We start from the raw sequence: 19,270 nt of genomic DNA, 5'->3' as shown, positions 1-19,270 counted from the left end.
TATATATATATATATATATATAGGTTCCTGTGAGAATGATGAGTTAAGGTGAGAAGCGTAAAAAAAGATTTCCAACCTTAGATGTATATTAGGATGAGATGCACCGGATAAATCCCCATATCAAGCGCGATTAATGAATGAGTTTGAGATTGAAGGTGATCAAGGGTCCATATCCATTCTTACTTTTTCTCACCTTAACTCCCTTTCTCACACGAACCTTCACACACACACACACACACACACACACACACACACATATATATATATATATATATATATATATATAAAAGAAGGTATTAGGACTCTTGATCACCTTTAATCTCTTGCCCATCATTAATTGCACTTCTCACGAAAATTGATCTGATACATCTCATCTGCATCCAAAGATGGAAATCTTATCTTACGCTTCTCACCTTAACTCTCTTACTCATCGTAACCCAACCCTATATATATAAATACATACACACATGTGTGTGTGTATATATAGGGGTAGGTCGGTTGAGAACATTTCTATTGCAATCCGAGGAACCACTAATGGTGTGCCACATATCCAGGACATTCATCATGAATGTTGTAAAAATTCACGTCCATTATTCATGATGAATATGAACACGTGAAGCACTCTTGGTGGTTCCCGGTTCACAATAAATACGTTATTCTCAATCGAACTTTCCTATACACACATGTTTGATGGTCCGTGTCTAGTTAATGTATGACCCCAATTTTAAGGTTGCAATGCAGAACTTAAGAAAGAGGCGAACCCAGAATCAAAACCAAACGGTGGCACTATAGCACATAATGAAACAAAACGGTTGCATCGTTAAGGAACGTAAAAATTAGAGTCCTATCTAAAGACGTTAAAATAAGTTGCTAATAGTTTTTTGATATAACATTTTCGCAAACGGTCGTAATAAACTTAAATCCCATTAAGTACTGTATGAGAAGACTAGTTCCGTTATAGTGCATAATTTGTAAAGATGGATATATAGACCGTCGTGTTGTGGAAACGTATATACCAGCTTAATCAGAACATCTGGATCGTGAATGGGAATACTAAATTCTTCGTTCCATTCGGGATAGACATCGTTCTCGATAACACGAGTCTTCCATTTCTGTATCAAATACACAAACTCTCATTTACGCCCATGAACCGAAACGATACCAAAACAATAAACAACGTAATTTTTTTTGGTTAAGTTTGAACCTTGACCTCCTGAGAGGCTGAGCTTTACCGGTAAGCCGAGTATCGCTAACCCAATGACCGTTTTGGTAACAACAACATAAAATTGATAAACAATAACCCTGATTTCGTATAATTGTAACGAAACCATGCGACGATTAATCGAATAGAATGAGAACCTGTTTACCCATCTTGATGACGGCATAAGGATCACTCGTTTTCATATCACGAATGGCGAGACCGATACCTCTCTTGACCGTAATTCGAAGAATGCCAATCGGATTGTCTTCGGCCATCGAGAACTCCAACGTGTCCGATGCTTCTTCGGCCAAATACGATATACGAGTGGGAGAAAGGATCCTTGTGTTTATGATCTCTAAAACTGCCCATACAATGGTTCAAGATTCGAACGAAAGTTGGTGCGATTGACCAAATGAAAATGCAATGCGATTAGAATGAAATTCGTTGGTTTTTGTTTTCGAAGAATTCGGGGGAAATATTTGGGTTGGTGTATGGGATTTGCGTAAAAATGTGAACGCTTTCATTTATTCCAGTCTTTTCTCACTAATCACGAAAAAAGGTTTGCGACAAGACATTTTCATCGGATCCTGACGAAAATAACCTAACAAAAATAACCAATTATATTTTTAATCCTAAATTCTACAACTTTTAATTATGGAATACTTTCAAGGGGTGCTTACAGCCGCACAGGGACTATAATGTAAATATATATATATATATATATATATATATATGATTTGACCCAATCTTGATGTGACCTGACCTTAACCGATATGACCCATCACTTTGATCACCCTTATGCACCGATCGGTGCACGGTGCATAAGGGACCCACCAGTGGACTGTGCCACTGTATCGAATTTTAATGAGTTCAAGTTTTAAGATATTAATGAGTTCAAAACATATAACGAGTTGAGTTTGAACTTGTAAGATTTTCGTAAGAATCTGTAAAACCACGTTTGATTACTCATTAAAAGAGTCTTGGAGGAAAGAATATATTGAGCGAGTCTAATGGCCGTTAACCAAACTCTTACCGGGTAAGCATTTACCACCGAGAGTTGTCACTCTCATTTACCTTATCGTGTAGCATTCTCGGTTATCAAACTAGATTATGGTAAACGTCTTTTACCCGGTAAGTGCTTATCGGGTAAGAGACTTCTACCTCACTTACCGAGTAATATTCTCGGTGCTTGCTATATCTCTTACCATGTAAAATTCTTGGTCCTTGTCACACTCACGAGTAAGGTAAGTCACGCCCTGTAAGTGCTTATGCTGTAAGAGTTCGGTAAATAGGGTTGTTTACCAAACGCTTACCGGCAAGAGACATCACCCCTACTTATCTTATCATGTAACATTCTCGACCATCAAAAATAAATTGTTGGTAAACATCTTAAACCCAGTAAACACTTACCGGGTAAGACTCTTGGTCCTTCCTCTTGTCGAATAAGATTCTTGGTAAGTGTTTATAAAGGGGTATTTGGGATTGCTTATTTGAAATAACTTATGCTTTTCTACAAGAGTGTTTATCATTTTATTATTAGTCAGTAAGGTTTAACGTCTTCAAAAACTTCTTATTACCAGTTTGACACCCTTATAGGTTGTGTATCCATATCTATAAAGTATTTATTACCAGTGTCACACCAGAATAAGTCAATAAATTATTTTCAGCATCAATCACGAACACCCCTAACTAACTTTTTGTTTGTTGTAATATTTCATTGGAGTCCCACCGTTATTGCATTTTGGTTTTGTGGTCTGTTCTTGGTTGAGCGACCTTGAACGCGATTTGAAACTGTCTTTTGAGCCTGAATTCTAGGGCTTCCAAATCATTCATATCAGGAATCATAATCACCAAAACGACAGATGTATCACCAATCGGATTTCATGTCCATTTTGGATCTAAACCCCCAAGGTTTCCATAGTCATCCTCATGGAGAATTGGTGGTAACAAGGTACCACACGTGTGATGTACAAAACGAAACCAAATGGAAGCAAGTCCACTGAATCCCTCAAAATCCAAATCGTTTCCCGAATTCCCAGAGAACACGAACCAACTCATTCCATTCCACCAGGATATTTTTCATTTGGGATCCATCGATGATACCTTCTTTCTTCTTTCCATTACGAATTCCGGGATCATTGTATGGGCGGTTTTAGATTTCAAAATCAGGAGGATCGTCGTGTGGATCTTCTTGTCTAATGGATGATCTGCTAGGTCTTCTTAGAATCAAGGTGAAAAGGGGTATCGGTCTCGCGATTCGTGATTACAAAAGCAGTGATCCGTATGTCGTAATCAGATTGGGCGCTCAGGTTATCTCTCTCTCTTCCCCTTTCAAGCAAACATGTTAATCTGTTATCGCCTTTGTTGTACAAAGAATCGATATCCAATCATCCATAAGGAATGCAAATCCCTATAAGATTTGTGATCAGTTGATTACAGAACACATATTTGTTATGATTCTTTTCATTAATTAGTGTTTTTGCTTATCTGATTCAGAAACTGAAGACTGGTGTTGTTTATAAAGACCTCAACCCTGAGTGGAATGAAGACATGACTCTTTCCATCTCAGATCCTGATGCTCAAGTTGATCTGGTATATGTCTTATAACCAAACTTATTATAACAAAAGTTTGTGATGACTACTATTTGGATAGATGGAAAACCCATGTTTTTTAATTGGGAGCAGGTTTGGAAAAAAACTTCCGATTTAGGGGCCGTTTACTAAACACTTACTTGGTAAGTGCTTACTGGATAAATTTTCTTATCGGATAAACATGAGAAGGGCCAAAAATCTTACCGGGTAAGAGCAATGAAAATGATACAGTGTCTTACCCGGTAAGTAATAACGATGACTCTTACCCAGGCAAGCACTTACCCATTAACTTGTTGCATTCGATATGTTTTGATGTATTAAAATCTTACGTATCAAAATAAATTATAATGTTGAATCCTATCGATAAACACTTACCGAGCAAGCATTTAGGTAAATGGCCCCATTACTAAATAAGTTACTTTCTATATCATTAAGCTCGTACCAAACAGTTATGTATAGCTGACTGACTAAGATGTGAGTCTCATTAAGTTGCTCGGACCCTAAGGGCACAAAGTTAAGTACATTTGATTTGATGGAATTTGGATTGAGAAATTAATTGAAATAGTCATTTTCATAAATTGGATACATCTCTTAATGATTTCTTTTCGAATATTTCAAAAATCTCACTACCTCCACAAGTAGCACCTCCTCAACTTGTGGTAGGGTCAAAGTAAAAAAAAAGAGTTTATAAACCAGGTCCGCGAGTGTAGTGACCAAATCTGTAAAGAAGTGCCACTTGCAAACCTTTATCTAATTTACAGACTTGGTTATTACTCCTACAGACTTGGTTATTACTCTTACAGACTTGGTTTAGAAAACTTTTTTTAAATTTTTTAACCACAGGTGGTGACATTTATGAAATTTGGGGAGATAAATGGCTAAAAGATGAATCCAGAGCGTGAACATGGTTATTTTTATTAATTTCTCATTTGGATTTCCTTAGCGGATTTGGAAGAATTTGGTATATGTGATGGTTTGATTTGTAGCATTTGAAATAAAATAGAACTTAATTCCTTATAAATAATTTATAGAAACAAATTATAAATAATTAAATTATTTTTATTAATTGATTGTTACAAAATGAATGTTTTTTATATTTTAAAACATTATTACAAACAAATCCAATGAAATACCAACTACTACCATGAGATTTGTAAATTCAATGTTTGTGGGGTTTAATTCAAATCCCAGGATTTCAATTCCAGACTTCCTTTTAAACCAAACATAGATTAGAACGGAATCCAATTCTAAATCCCATCAAATCACAGAAACCAAACGAGTTCTTGGTAGTTTCCCCCCCTAAAAAATCATTGTGAGAGCAACTGAACCCATGACCTTTTATTGCAAATGCAAGCAACCAACCAACAACTAACGATCTATTATAATTTTGTGAAAAAATGTTATTGTTTTTGTTTGTATATGCATATGGTGTTATCGTTTGGAAAAATTTATAGGTTCGTCTACACAAATAGCAAATAGTCATTTTGTACCTTGTGTATGATTGCAGAAAGTGTTAGATCATGATACATTTACCAGGGACGACGAGATGGGAGATGCAGGTTTCGATATTAAATCATTTGTGGAGGCACAAGAGATGAATACAGACACCCTCCAAAATGGAACCGTTTTAAAGAGGATACAGCCTTCTGATTCAAATTGCCTGTCTGAAGAAAGCTGTATAACCTGGAAAAATGGCAAGATCGTTCAAAATTTGCTTCTAAAATTGCGAAACGTTGAATGTGGTGAAGTTGAACTCGAATTGCAGTGGATTGAGATTCCCAAATCATGAATGTGCCCACAGAAGTTAGAATCTAGTTGCTATTGTTGGTTGGATCAAGATTTTAACTCTAAATCCAATCTATGTGCAGTAATAAAGTTCCTGTAGCATCTATCAACATCTTGTATAAAATATTTTGGGCCTCTATACTTTTTACTACTGTTTTGGCTTAACTTCTCTCTCACATTCTTCATGAGTAGGTCTACATATAAACATCCGGCTCTTTCAGGTCTGTGTACATCATATCCGCAGACACCAAATCATGATGGGATATACATGACTGGTTTGGTTTGATATACTGTTTACGGGTTAACTTTTAGTGCAAGGTCTTTTCATTTGGTTGATTGATCTGATGTTAGGGTTCAAGTTGATGAGCAATGATACGAGGGTCAGTGCCCGGCTAGTCCCTTCTAGCAAGGATTCATCAAAAAGGTAAGACGATGTATGTTACTTGCACTCTTCCTCATCATAGAGGGAGAAGGGAATTGTAAGCGGATTTCTCCCCTTTCTCCATTTTTTTGGATAACTGTGGGTGTTCAAACCAACTTGCAAACCTCAACTAATTCCATTAGGCCCTGTAAAAATAACAGCCAGGAAAATCCTCATGGCCAGTCTTCTCTATCTTTTGCAAGGAAATTTCCATGAGGCCCCGGAAAGATTTGAACCGGTAACGTATAAGGATTCCCAAGGCCAACCTTTTTCTCCATCTTTTGCTCTATACTGAATTACTGATCAAAATTCAACTTAGAAAGTTTGTGTGATGTAGGTTTCTCCCTCATTCCTGGACTTTTTGTTGGATCCTTCATAAAGGAATGACTTTTGGCTTGCAAATTTTGATTTTCTTTTTACTTCTCATCATTCTAGCGCTTGTCATACAGCACAGGACAAGACAAAAACTTGTTTCACATTTAGTGCAACACTAAGACCGGACATGATAGACAAAAATGCCCCACCAAAATATGTGGATCAAACATCAAGAGATGTTGGTAAATTTACTAAACTACCTATTTCAAATTAAAAACCTTGCACAATTCTTTCAAACCGTCTACCTCACTCTATCCTGTTTGTCCAGTTCAGTCTCATCCCGTCTGCATACCAAACGCACCCACCACCTAGACACACTTAGGACCGTGATATGCCTTGACAACACCCTTTTAGTTCAGGTCAAAAGCTATATGAAATTCTGAAGAGAGTTCATTTTCAGGTGTTATTCATCAAATCTGAAATGAAAAAAATAAGATCTTCAAATGACATGATAATCACAACATTCTATTGATGCTGGGTCAAAGTATCAACATCTTGCCCTACTGCTTTTGACTGACCTTCAGGGTCAAAATGAATTAACTTTCTTTGGTGCATCTCAAACTATGTAGATATATATACACCATTAATCACATAAGACAACCCCAAAGAAACCAAATTGAGTATTCTCAGCTGCTATCAGATGGTAGCTTGTATGTCCTTGAGATTCTGATCTGGAGCAGTAAAAGAGTAATCAAATAGCATCAACATAGACCATTATATTCATAAAATATAATGTTATTTAACGTTATATTGATGAGATATGATGTTATTTAACGTTATATTGATGAGATATGATGTTATTTAACGTTATATTGATGAGATATGATGTTATTTAACGTTATATTGATGAGATATGTCATTTAAATCCATCTGTCCGTAGGAATAATGAACCATTCAACCGTCAAAAATGGAGGTATTTTGCATTATAAACACCAACTATTAAAATAGCCTGCAAGTCAGGAAACCTCCATTTTCAAAAGCATAAAGCTAAAATCTGCAGTCAAAATCTGAAGTTTAAACGATTTGATTCTTTTTTGGGTAAGTTACAATTTTTAGAAATTAAGGATAAAACTTTAAACCATGGTAGTTTTTCGGTTTAAGGACTTTGACTTCTATCATACAAGGTGAGCACCATAAATCAGCAAGGAGATGGATGATATCTTAAGGTGGTTTTTGTGCCATTGCCCATGGCTAGCCAGAGTAGCTGCTTGCTGATAATGATGGTTTGTGAAAGTCGTTAGGAAGGCATCACGGGTTCTGAAGACATCATGAATGCAATTACGAGAGTAGAAAGAGTGTTGGTTGAGGGGGTGGGGAGGAGGAGAAGGCCGAGGAGGCCGTGGGATGAGCAACTGAGGTTGGACATGGTGGACTTCTGAGGTCATACCTCTGATACGTGTACTTGGAGACCGAAGACAAGGGTGGCAGACTAGGTACGGGGACCTGTAACTAGCGTAGTTGGGCATGAGGGAATTTGGGAGTTGGTTGGGTCGGGGTAGACGGCTGGCAGTTAAGGCTAGGGTCGTGTTTTTGGCATTTTTTTGGCTCTAGTGGGTTTTCCTTTCCTTACCTTTCGTATGTTTCAAATATACCTAATGGTTACTTTTTCTTATTTTCCTAGTGCTTCAAATGTGCTAGTCTTTATTCTTTCTAACTGTTTGCTCACACTCTTGCACAAGCTGGGGGTCTCCAAGGATGCAGCCGCTCTCCTCTTTTAGGGTAGAGGTTAGGTCTACGTACATCTCACCCCCCAAGAGGCTACTATCAAGTGGAATTTCCTGGGTTAGTTTGGTTTGGTTATCATGGGGTTTGAAAAATCTTTGTTCTTCCCTATAAAAAATATTTGTATTTTACCTTTTGGTCTCAAGTTCTTCTCTACTTATCAAATGCTTCAAACTTTTTTTGTTGACAAACTTGTGAAAGCACTCAGATCCTCCCCATAACCTTTTTGCAACCATTCTACTCTTTGGGGTAGTGGAAAGGTTGCATACATCCAACTCCCTCCTCGTGGGACTCTTATTCCAAACGGGATATACTGGGTCCATTTGGCTTGGTTTACATCATGGGTTTTAAACCCATATGTAAGCAAGATAGTAGAGTATTGATTGGTAAAAGAAGTCAATTCAATGTTTCATGGAGTTTTAGAATTAAAAAAAAAAAACACAAATTCAGAATGCCAAAACATGTAAAATGTTCCTTTTAACATCATTCTTTTCATAGTAATGCTTAATCAATTGAACCGACAGCTTAGACCTTTATGGTCTAAATGACTACTTCTGAACTTCAAAATTGATATGAATGTTTTTTCAGATCAAGCAAGAGTTCATCTGGACCAGATACTTTTGCAAGACAAGAAGAGTACATACCTGTGCAAATGCATAAATTGCACGCACGATTCTTGCATAATCTGTTCCAAGCATTTGAATAACCAGGTCAGCCAGAAACGTTCCCCATAGCCTGTACAAATGTAGCTCACCATGTTTTAGAAAAATTGAATTGTCATGAAATAAGGTTTGATTCTATTCATTGAGATTGCATGAACATTCCAGAAACAGAAACAGAAACAATTTGATATCGTACGGAACATTTGATGCAAAATGGAAACTTCAATATGGATTCTGCAATTGCTTCTTTTTGGAAAAAAATTGAGTTTGCACATAAATACCACTTTTGATGTTCAATGCAACCTTTGTGGCAAGTGGGGCTTGATCAACATTCCAACTTGAGGAGTGTCAGGAGACTCATATTAGTTCAGGACTCTCTAAGCATTATGAGCAAATTGCATGAAAATGTGACATCTCAAACATTTAGGTACCTGGTTTACATATGAGAATGCATGAAAAATGTAACATACTTTGGTCCAATTCCTATTCTTTGTACTTGGTCTAAATGTATTAGATATCACATATGAGGTACAAAAACAAAGATTTTGAAAGTACGCTACAAAATATAGGAATCGGACCAAAGTTTGCCCAAACATTATGTTGCTATCTTTATCTTTAACCATGTTGTAACCTATCCACGATTTGCTTTTAGCTCTAATAATTTCAATAATTATATAATCAGGGAAACATCACAACTAGACGCCCTACACCATGGACTTTCAACTCAACTAGACCTCCTACATTAGGTTGAGTTCAAGAAGACCCCCTTAACATCATCAAATCAGCTCACATACTTCATCAATTTAGAAATTAGATCCATAAGTATAATATGAAGAAAAGTAAATTCAAACCTCAAAAGATATATTCTAGGAAAGTTAGCTGCTAGTATACAAAAGACAATGAAATTATAAGATAAGTTATAAGCCATAATAGAAAGACAGTTAAAAACTATTAGTGGAAGGCAGAAAAGTTCATACATTGGACCAAGTAACACCATTATACTCCTAACACCAAGATATCGCGATGCAGCACCTGCTAGCCCCTGTTTATGATGACCCATAACAAAAATTATCGATAAATCTTTGTAACTTGTTAAATTATAATCCAACTAGCTGCAAATAACAAAAGAGGATTGCCTCTACAGATGAAAGTTGCAAGTATGTCCATCCAACTCTATTTAGAAAAGACAAAACAAACAGATTACAAATTGCTGATTTGAAGCTAAAATATTGCATCTACATACTTGTTATCTCCCTTAGTTGTTTTCTTTAGGAAGTTGTTTAACCATTTGATCACATGGTTTTGACAAATGGGATTAGACGCTTGCAGCTATTATAGTGCGTAGAAACTTTACCATATTCCGAATTCAACAGTTCTAATAAATCCCCTACAGTAGTTCGTCTCTTTTCTAACAGAGAAAAAGAAATAGAAAAAGATTAGTAATTTAGTATACAGAAAAATTAGATATTTATAAAGAAAGTTCTTTTTCTTTCATTTAGAGAAGAGGCTAAGAATTCATTGCCCCTCCAGTTTGACAGCTTTTTCTTTGATTCTGCCGGTTCGATATTAAAATATATTTTGTGCACTTGTATCAAATCTTTGTAACTTGCTACATATGTGACCTATATGCAATTCTTGCAAAGGCGACAATTTCGGCAAACCTGATCTCCCAAGTGGACCCAAACTGGCTGAATAGACGGAACATGTCAGACTACAAACAACAAACATTTCAATCCCCTTTTTTAACCACAAAACACAAAGGTGGCTTCAAATATACTTCCTCCTCAAGAACTGCATTGGGAAATTTATTCTTGATTTCAATGTAGTGATGTGATCAATTATGAGTAGCTGACTCAACGATTATAAGACGCACAGGACTAATGGTCCTAAATATATTATTTAGAGTAGCCTTTATCTACAAAAATATGTTCTTACTAATTGATCAGAATGTCCTACAATGCTGTGTCAACTACTGGTTGCAGTAGAGCACGAGCAATCCAGAAAATATAATGAACTGTAGCGATTGGTGATCAAACCAGATGGTGGCACCAGGTGCTACCTGATCAGATCAGAACATCGCACCAGGTGTGCAACCTGACCAAAGGGTTTGAGAAGGTTTGGTTATTCATGTGGGGTTGAGGAAGGTTTGAATTGGGTGCAAGAGGGAGGTGATGAATGTTGGCATATGTTTAGTCAGTGGTGGTGGCAGCTGAGGTATGATGTGACCAAGAGTTTTCCGTAGGTGAGCAGTGATAGTATCATGTATTACTTTGGCAATCCCATGTTTATATAGAGTAGAATGTGGGCCCAAATATCTATAGACTCTACATGTAACCATAATCTAGAATATAAGTAAAAGTTATAATAGCCCCATTGTAAGAAATTCGATTGGTACCTTTACTGTGAACTGCTGCATTTTCAAAGCAGATTCATACTAGCATCTCCACTAATTCCTCCCATTGATTTATCATCCATAGTCATTGTATTCAACATACCGCAACAACAAAAGCAGCAACCAAAAGAACAGGAACTAAAATAATACCTCATACTAAAACATGTGTTTTCATAAGTCACATATCATGGGCCAATGGGCTGGAAGCAAATATATCTGATTACAGAAGTACTAATAAGATGAATTTTCTTGACATCGATAAATGTTAGCACCTTTAACTAAAACTAGATGCTGCCAGACAATGAAGCATGCAATTTCCAGAAATATGAAGGGACAGAGGTGAACCAGTACAAGAAGATTGCAATAGGAAGATAAATTTATGGTATTCACTCGCCTGTTTTGCTGCAAGTAAGGCTGCTCTTGACTCCAAGTTAATAGCTGCCAGCCGTCCGCCCTGAAAATAATCTTGACATGAGAATATGATACATTGTGCAGAGAAAGATCCATCACTTTGAAATTTTGTTGAAATATGTGACCCATGATTTGCTATCTAAAAAGCCCTTATAGAGAGAGAAAGAGGAGACATCTACATATATACAGGTAGGTTGGTACATGACTAGCCAATGTGGGACTCCAAAACAGCCCCCTTAAACATGGGCTAGATTGAGTATCGAGAGTGTCAATCCCCCGGTGGTGCTAGACGCTGGTTCTGATATCATGTTAGAATATGTTGAACCCTTGATTCTCTCCTTAATATAGAGAGATGGGAGACCCCTACATATATACCGGTGGGTTGATCCATGACTAGCCAATATGGAACTCCAATGGTAACAAACAAAAACAAGAATAAACTTTTGTTTGTTAAAAAGTTGAACATAGTTACCGAGTAAAATTAAAATAAGAACAAACTTTTAGTAAGAACAAACACTATTATTGCATAAAAAATCATGATTCCCAAGCATTTTGGAATAGATGTCTACATAGATGTCACTTCAACTAGAGGAAAGCAAAAATCATGTCTCTACACTTACTAGAATAGCATGTTCATAAATTGTAAACATGGTGTTAACAAATAACAATGTGTCATTATAATTTCATGTTAAAGCAATAACTTAAATGCTTTGAGCTCTTACAAGACTCGAATCTTAACCAATGTTATGCACTCACAAGGCCCAAGCCCAACAATATGTTTTTTAGGCATTCTAGGAGAGAATAGAAGGGGCAATTCAGTGATTTTGGGAAATAGTCTGTTAGCAGGGGGTTATTTTGGTAATATCTAGAATAAATGGTTACTAAGTAGTATAAAGGGGAGGGGAGGGGAGGGGAGGGGAGGGGTGTACAAGGTTTATGCAGAAAATTACCTACTGGTTTGTAAGGAGAGATTAGCCTCCCGAATGCTAGAATTTACCTTTGTTTTCCATTCCAGCAACCATCCAATTAATCTGTTTTCATCTTCATTCTTAGTTCATTAGTGATTTGGATTCCATTTCCTAACAACCATCCCCTCTTCAAGATTGTTGTTGTTCATTATAAAAAAATTATTAGAGTTCTATGATTCTATCTCTTATTATAATGATACAGTCGATGACAAAATCTAGATGACCTCAATCTATCATTTTGAGATCATAAAATGCACAATAATATAAATAGTTACTGATCATGCTACAACTCATAGTAATCTGACTATCTCCTAGTACGTGAAACACGACGAATAGAAAGGGATTCACACATATACATATGGGAGTGTATAAAAGAAAATGTTACTTCTTAAATTCTTATCCTTTTGAGCAATCATGGATCTATCTTATTCTGCTGCTCATGACCTCAAAAAAATATAAAGTACAAGATAAGACATAATGATTCAACCACAGAGAGATTTCAGTCAGATTGTTACCTCCTTGAGAACTTCCTTCTTTATTTGATAGTTGGCTGCTTCCAAGAACACCTTGCCAGATAATTTACTTGATACCTGCCGCAGCATGGGATTTGCTCACTTCCTGAAGTGGGTAACTCAACGAAAATCACAAGCAACATCTTACCAAATTGTATAGCCTTCCCACTGTAAACATCCCTCCACCCTGGAAGACAAAGATAAAACCAAATTAAAAGAACTAGGACATAAGCTTGGTTCAATTAACTCCATCCATCCCAATTGTTCATCCTTTTTGATATTTTTGGTCGAACAGACTTTGAATGACATAGGACATGATTCAACAATATTAAGTGAGATTAGATTCAATATCCACAATTCACAAAATAAAATGATAAAAAAAGCCTCAAGTTGGTTATCATGAAAACTAATTATAACTTTTAAGAACACATGCATCAATCACCGAAAGGTTAAAATCATTTTGTGGACGTACTTGAAACTACTTATAGCATTTCATAAGCTAGTTTGAAGGGAGTTACCAGATATTCCTCATAAGTGTAAACCTAAATCTATATTTGTGAAATTAAAGCAGTACATTTGATCCTCAAAGGGTGGACTTGTAAAGTATTTAATTAAAACATTTTGATGATACCTAGAAAAGAATGAAGTGGATAAGAAAGGGGATAGACAGGAAACAGAATCATTATCCAAAAGCAACCAACAAAACCTTCAGAATAGTTGTAAAGAACTCGTCTGCCCCACGTCCTAAAGCCGCAAATGCTTGTACCTTCCATGGACTTAAGCCAACTTCTAGACTACTCTGAGTATCAGAAGCATGTTTCGAGCTTCCCCATTTAGCAACGATGTTTCCTGAACCTTCACTGCAAATATTTTCTAATAATCAAAAATGTGTCATGAGAAAACATTGGTGATTTTCAAGTAGGTGATATAAATCAGTAATGTAGCATATATTTTCAACATGAAGTTAGCTCATACATCATAATAGTACCCTATATTCCATTCTGTATAGAAACTCATCTATGTGGGATTGCATGAGAACAAGGCTTCAACAAGTGAGTCAAAGCACTTATTCTGCTATGCTTTTATGGAACTTTGGTTAAAATGGAAGGGTAAATTCAGTAATAACAAGCCTAAAATCAGTAAATATGTTGAAAATCTAGTGAGCAACTGAGCATACACTCATCAAGGGTTTCAGTTACTTTGACTTTTTGACCTTTATGGATTTCATGGCTGGTCAGCGAAGCCTACATTCTTGTTTCTTGGTTAATAAGTTTCAGCATTACCATGGGTTTTTCTTGTACTTTTGTTGCAGGTAAAGCAAAGAAAGAGACTACAGGTGTGTCGGATGGTTCTAGTTTCAATCTTCAGTTGGATAGGGTAAAGACAGTAAGGATCCCAATCAGGTTGAATGTCGAGAAGTAGAATCGGTGGTCGATTTAAATGTGTCATCACTTACATAAGATATCCCAGATCAGTAACTCGATACAGTTCATACCTGAACCTGTTACTCATGAATGGAGGCTATTGAGAGCCTGGCATTTAAGCCACCATAAAGATACTTGAGACTACCAAATGATTGAGGGATGATCTTGTAGCAACCTATTAGGATCTACCTGTATGTCTCACACATATTCCTGGTGTTTCTAAGTGATCGTTACTTGAGCCCTATAGGCACTTCAAAAGCAGCTAGTAGATGAGCTTCAAAGGTTTGCATATATGTTCCGACATGGACCAATAAATAACCTCATTCATTTACATACAAGAAACATTGTTTAAAGTTCACCTTCATTAGATCTTCTCACTTTGGGAGAAATGAATTTCACCCCACTGTTTGACAATGGCTCTTTCTTAACCCAAAAGGAAATTCCTACTTTTCACATTTAATTCTTAGTTCACATATTAATGTATTGACCAAAAACATGAGAGTGTTTTTCCAACTAACTTCAATCACATGAAACACAAAGTAAAGATGACTCCTGTCAGTTTCTCCAAATTGAACAACTAAGGATGTCTCAACCCACAATTGACATTCCTGAACCCACGTCACTTGAACTTAAAACTAGTTGCGGCAAAGTATCTAACGGCCATAATCCCCATAACTCATATCACGTGCCAATTAACCAATTCATCCTAGTCAGTAGAAAAGGAAGTTATAGTAAAGTTAAATTTCTGGTTGTTTCACTAATGAAGACAACACTTTCCAAGAAGATTGGGACATATAGATACGTAAATACATTGTGTAGGTAAACCGCATGCAAAATGGTGGAGCCTATACCACCAAAATAAGAAGAGACATTCACTAGTCGTAGAGGTAATGGAAGGATTAACAGACTAACAGGTAATGAACTTTCCCACTCCCAGTCACTGAGTTGGATGCACATGCACCAAAAATATACCAATAGACCAGCATGGAGTAATTTTGACTATGGTTTACTAGTGTGGTACGAAAGGTGTCTTCTTGTTCTTCTTGTTCATACCATGTCATCAATGCACTTGAATATCATAAGTTTAATCTTAGTCTCCAGGAAAGTGTGTGCAGATTACTCTTTAAAATTCTCTCTCATTAAAGAGATCAAATAGACATAAGATAATGAAATAAATTAAAAAATCCGCAAAAGCTTTTGCAGGACAATGCTTTGAAATTTGAATATCTACTTTACCTTGAGTACTCCTGCAACAAGTGAAGGAAAATCTCTATTTCCAAATCTTCGGTTGATAGTTTTGTCGAACATGGTACTTTTAGTTCTTTTCTCACACCAAGCAAAACATTCCTATATGTTGGCCGCCAACCCCTGCTCCCACAATTGTAAAAGGTGAAGTTTTGCAATAACCAGTACCTTGGTACACATTATCAGTACCAGCACGTATCTCAAGAAACACAATTTAATATTTGAATGTATTTACATCTTGTCCCCTACTTCAACACAAAAGTTGTAGAAGCTAGCAGAGACTTCATAAGAAAATTACACAAGACATGAATAACGCCATTTATTAACCTCAAAGAAGATCGAGCATCAGCTGCAAGGAAAAAGAATCTTGATTCCAGAATCCTTATAAAATCCTCTCTCACTTCCGGGTCTTCCTCGATCATGACATAATCGATATCGGATGGTTTTGCTATGGACTTCAATAATGGACTGAAGTAACTGAAATGAAAAGGAATTTATATCATTAATAGGAAGTTATTCCACAAAATACAGAGATACAGGTCTGGTTAAATAAGAATACATTCATATTTCCACAAATCGTATATAGCTTGACTTATACACGAGAGTGAATAGATTACACCTTGTGCCAAAAAGAATTCTTTCCACCTCATATAGTTCAGAGCCTGTAGCCAACTGAAGTACAGAATGTAGTTCAGAATCGAAAACTCCTGTAAATTGTATAAATAAGGCAAGTATCGCATATGGGAAACTATAAAAATATCTGCTCAGATAATGCTAGCATGTACTAAAATTCATCTTAGAAAACCAGCTCCATTCCAAACCCCCGAGAAAAATCACCAAGCAAATTGCATCAGATGTTACCATTTCAAAACAAGGAAAAATTGTAGTCAAAACATCAATTTAACTTCTATCAAAATTTGTTCATTTTGTTGTCATAGATGCAGAATTATCTATCGCATAACTTAGTAAGTTGTTCAAAATTCATATATTCAAACACAGTGCAAATTGCAATAACTAGCAACATACTTTCACTTCATTTCTACTTTGATAATTACACATGATAAGTTACTAAAATGTACTTTTCAAAATTGATTATTTTGGATAATTTTGACCAGAAACTTGTGCAACATAGACATGGCACATTACAATGGTTTTCGAAAATTGGATGTTTCTGTAAGGATTTTTATCTAACGACCAAAATAGAAATAAACCAGAGTCTTTTGCGATTTATAGAAATTTCAACTCAACCAAGTGCATTTCTTTTGACATCGAATTTGTTACTCCCACCCTTCCAAGAAAGATCCAAAATGTCTTAGGGGTCGTTTACCAAACGCTTACTAGCAAGAGTCACCACTGTTACTTACGTTATTAGATAACATTCTCAGCCCTCAAATGGATTGTTGGTGAGTGTTTTTTACTAGACCCGGTAAGCCCTTACTGGGTAAGAGTCTGTCTTCCTCACTTACTGGGCAAGATTCCTGTTCCATTCTCATCGGTTAAGGTAAGTGACGACAGGTAAGCGTTTGGTAAACTGTGCCTTAGTTTCAATTAACAAGCATTATAATCTTCATGTAGGAAACACTAATAACTGTATTTTACTATAGAAAGAGGAACACAAAAGAATACTGTAGTAGGAATCAAACTAAACTGTATCAGTTTCGAATTCAACATGTTCCAAGTTTGAGTCACTGGAATCAAACTCAAACCCTAACCAAAAAGCTCCAATTCCTAAATAAAAGAGACCATTAAAACAACAGATACACAATCCCCAATTTCTTATGTACCTTGGTCTTGTGTAGAAATAGCATGAGGGCAAAAGCCTAGAAGCCTTGCACCACTGTGGCGAAAAGAGGAAGTCGATACCTGCAATACCGCAATACTCATCTTATCTATGAATCAAAATTGTCGATACAAAAGAGAAATTTACAAATATAATCAGAAATCGATGAATAGAGGAAGAAACGTACTGCGCAATGAGCGAGGTTAGTGGAAATTGGAGAACGGGTATGGTGGGTATAAATGGAGGAGAAAGGATGGAAGGTTGTTGTTAAAGACATTTCCGAGCAACAGTCTCTCTGCTCTTTGGCTTTCGCAGAGTTTTGTGCAGTCCGATCTCCGGCCTCCGTGTTAAATATCGGAAAATGGAATGTTTGAAGAATGGACCCTCAACTTCTCAACAGTTTGTAATCTTAGCGGCATTTTATCAAACACATTAGGTGCTTATCGGTAAAATTTAACATTATTATATACTTATCGGGTAAGATTTTAGTCCACCAAAATGACATAGAATACAATAATTTACCAGGTAAGCATTTACCGTGGTAAGAGTCGTCGTCCTCACTTACCGGGTAAGACTCTTGAACTTTGTCTCGCTCTTACCGGATAAGATTCTTGGTCCTTACTATATTCATCCGGTGAGGTAATGTTACTTAGTAAGCGCTTACCCGGGTAAGCGCTTGATAAACAGCCCCTTAGTTCATATAGTTTCAATGGTGTAATTGTAGGTAGGCATGGGAATGGGTCGGGATGGATCCCCACCCTCATCCTTGTCGGGAATATGATCACATCTCATCCTTGTCCTTAACGGAAACGGGAACCTCCAATAGGGAATCGGGATTTTTCCCTTTTAAATAATATGTTTTAAATTAAATGTGTTAAACATCATATTCGACCGATAACAGTCCATGTTTAAATCGCACATATTTTCAAGATTTGTTTTTATAAAGTATCAGAAATTCATATATTAACAAAATCACAACATCATACGTAATTGTTAGATCAAACACTTTTGGTTTTCTGTGTTCTTTTATCTAAAAAATGTAAAACAACTCCAAAAAAATGTATAGAAGAAATGTCAAAATACTATTTCTAAATTTAAAAGATACTAAATCTAATTCTTTATAAATAATATGTTTAATAATAAATATAATAATATATTTAATATTGGATACTTGACGGGGCAGGGACCACGTTACCCTACCCCGTCCCCATCCCCATCCCCGGTTTTCAATTTTCGGGGATCCCCGTCCTCATCCCCGGTTTCACGGAGAATCTCCGTTCATGTCAGGATGGGTACACCAGGTTCTCTAATGGAGCGGGTCTCATTGACACGCCTAACTACAGGTCCCTAAATGAACCTTTTTGTAACATTTTGGTGTGTTTCTCTCGGTTCTCGTAGTTTATTTACTTAAAAGTGAACTATAATATTGTCCCTAACTTTTTTAAATTAAAAAGATCGTTATCGAGGTTTATTTTTATATGGTTTTTATTTATGGCCGTTAAAGTTGTTAAGTTTGTTTCGTGTTTGTGCCCCATGTGTTAGTTAAGTCACATAAAGGTATTTTAGTTATTTTACATCTTCTTATTTTAGAAAAATTAAATGTATTTAAATTTGGGATTGCTTATAAAAATAAATTATTGACTTATTCTGGTATGACACCGGTAATAAGCATTTTTGGGTGTTTGGATAAACAGTTTATACCGGTACAAAACCGGTAATAAGAAGTTTTTGAAGAAGTTAAACCATTATAACTTATAATAAGTTGATAAGAACTTCGTAG

At 36.2% G+C, this 19,270-nt stretch overlaps 3 protein-coding genes across 3 annotated transcripts in view; 1 reads left to right on the top strand and 2 right to left on the bottom strand.

The window, feature by feature from the left end:
* LOC112506615 (protein C2-DOMAIN ABA-RELATED 4-like) overlaps positions 1 to 1,476 on the bottom strand; it is a 2,140-nt gene extending 664 nt beyond the window's left edge. The window contains exons 1-2 of the mRNA XM_025110793.1: positions 1,360 to 1,476; positions 1,017 to 1,112 (exon numbers count right to left, since the gene is read on the bottom strand). Coding sequence (XP_024966561.1) covers positions 1,017 to 1,112; positions 1,360 to 1,476 — 213 coding nt within the window. The remainder of the gene's footprint in view (positions 1 to 1,016; positions 1,113 to 1,359) is intronic.
* Positions 1,477 to 3,361: 1,885 nt separating this feature from the next.
* Positions 3,362 to 5,883, top strand: LOC112518747 (protein C2-DOMAIN ABA-RELATED 4-like). Its single transcript, XM_025126567.1, has 3 exons — positions 3,362 to 3,510; positions 3,698 to 3,793; positions 5,301 to 5,883. Exons 1-3 carry the CDS (start codon positions 3,400 to 3,402, stop codon positions 5,580 to 5,582), a joined length of 489 nt encoding a protein of 162 aa, XP_024982335.1. The 5' UTR covers positions 3,362 to 3,399; the 3' UTR covers positions 5,583 to 5,883.
* Positions 5,884 to 6,818: 935 nt separating this feature from the next.
* Positions 6,819 to 17,884, bottom strand: LOC112520792. The gene is made up of 12 exons (XM_025129365.1): positions 17,678 to 17,884; positions 17,495 to 17,573; positions 16,330 to 16,417; positions 16,038 to 16,187; positions 15,702 to 15,833; positions 13,748 to 13,901; positions 13,190 to 13,228; positions 13,045 to 13,119; positions 11,545 to 11,604; positions 9,736 to 9,800; positions 8,741 to 8,831; positions 6,819 to 7,045 (listed from the first exon to the last, which is right to left on the bottom strand). The coding sequence occupies exons 1-12, from the start codon at positions 17,765 to 17,767 to the stop codon at positions 7,001 to 7,003; spliced, it is 1,068 nt and encodes a 355-aa protein (XP_024985133.1). The 5' UTR covers positions 17,768 to 17,884; the 3' UTR covers positions 6,819 to 7,000.
* Positions 17,885 to 19,270: the final 1,386 nt, after the last annotated feature.

The sequence above is a fragment of the Cynara cardunculus genome, assembly GCF_001531365.2.
Source record: "Cynara cardunculus var. scolymus isolate 2C chromosome LG 1, CcrdV1, whole genome shotgun sequence".
Classification (NCBI taxonomy): domain Eukaryota; kingdom Viridiplantae; phylum Streptophyta; class Magnoliopsida; order Asterales; family Asteraceae; genus Cynara; species Cynara cardunculus.
The sequence above is the reverse complement of the archived record's forward strand: the minus strand, read 5'-3'. Positions and strand labels throughout refer to the sequence as shown.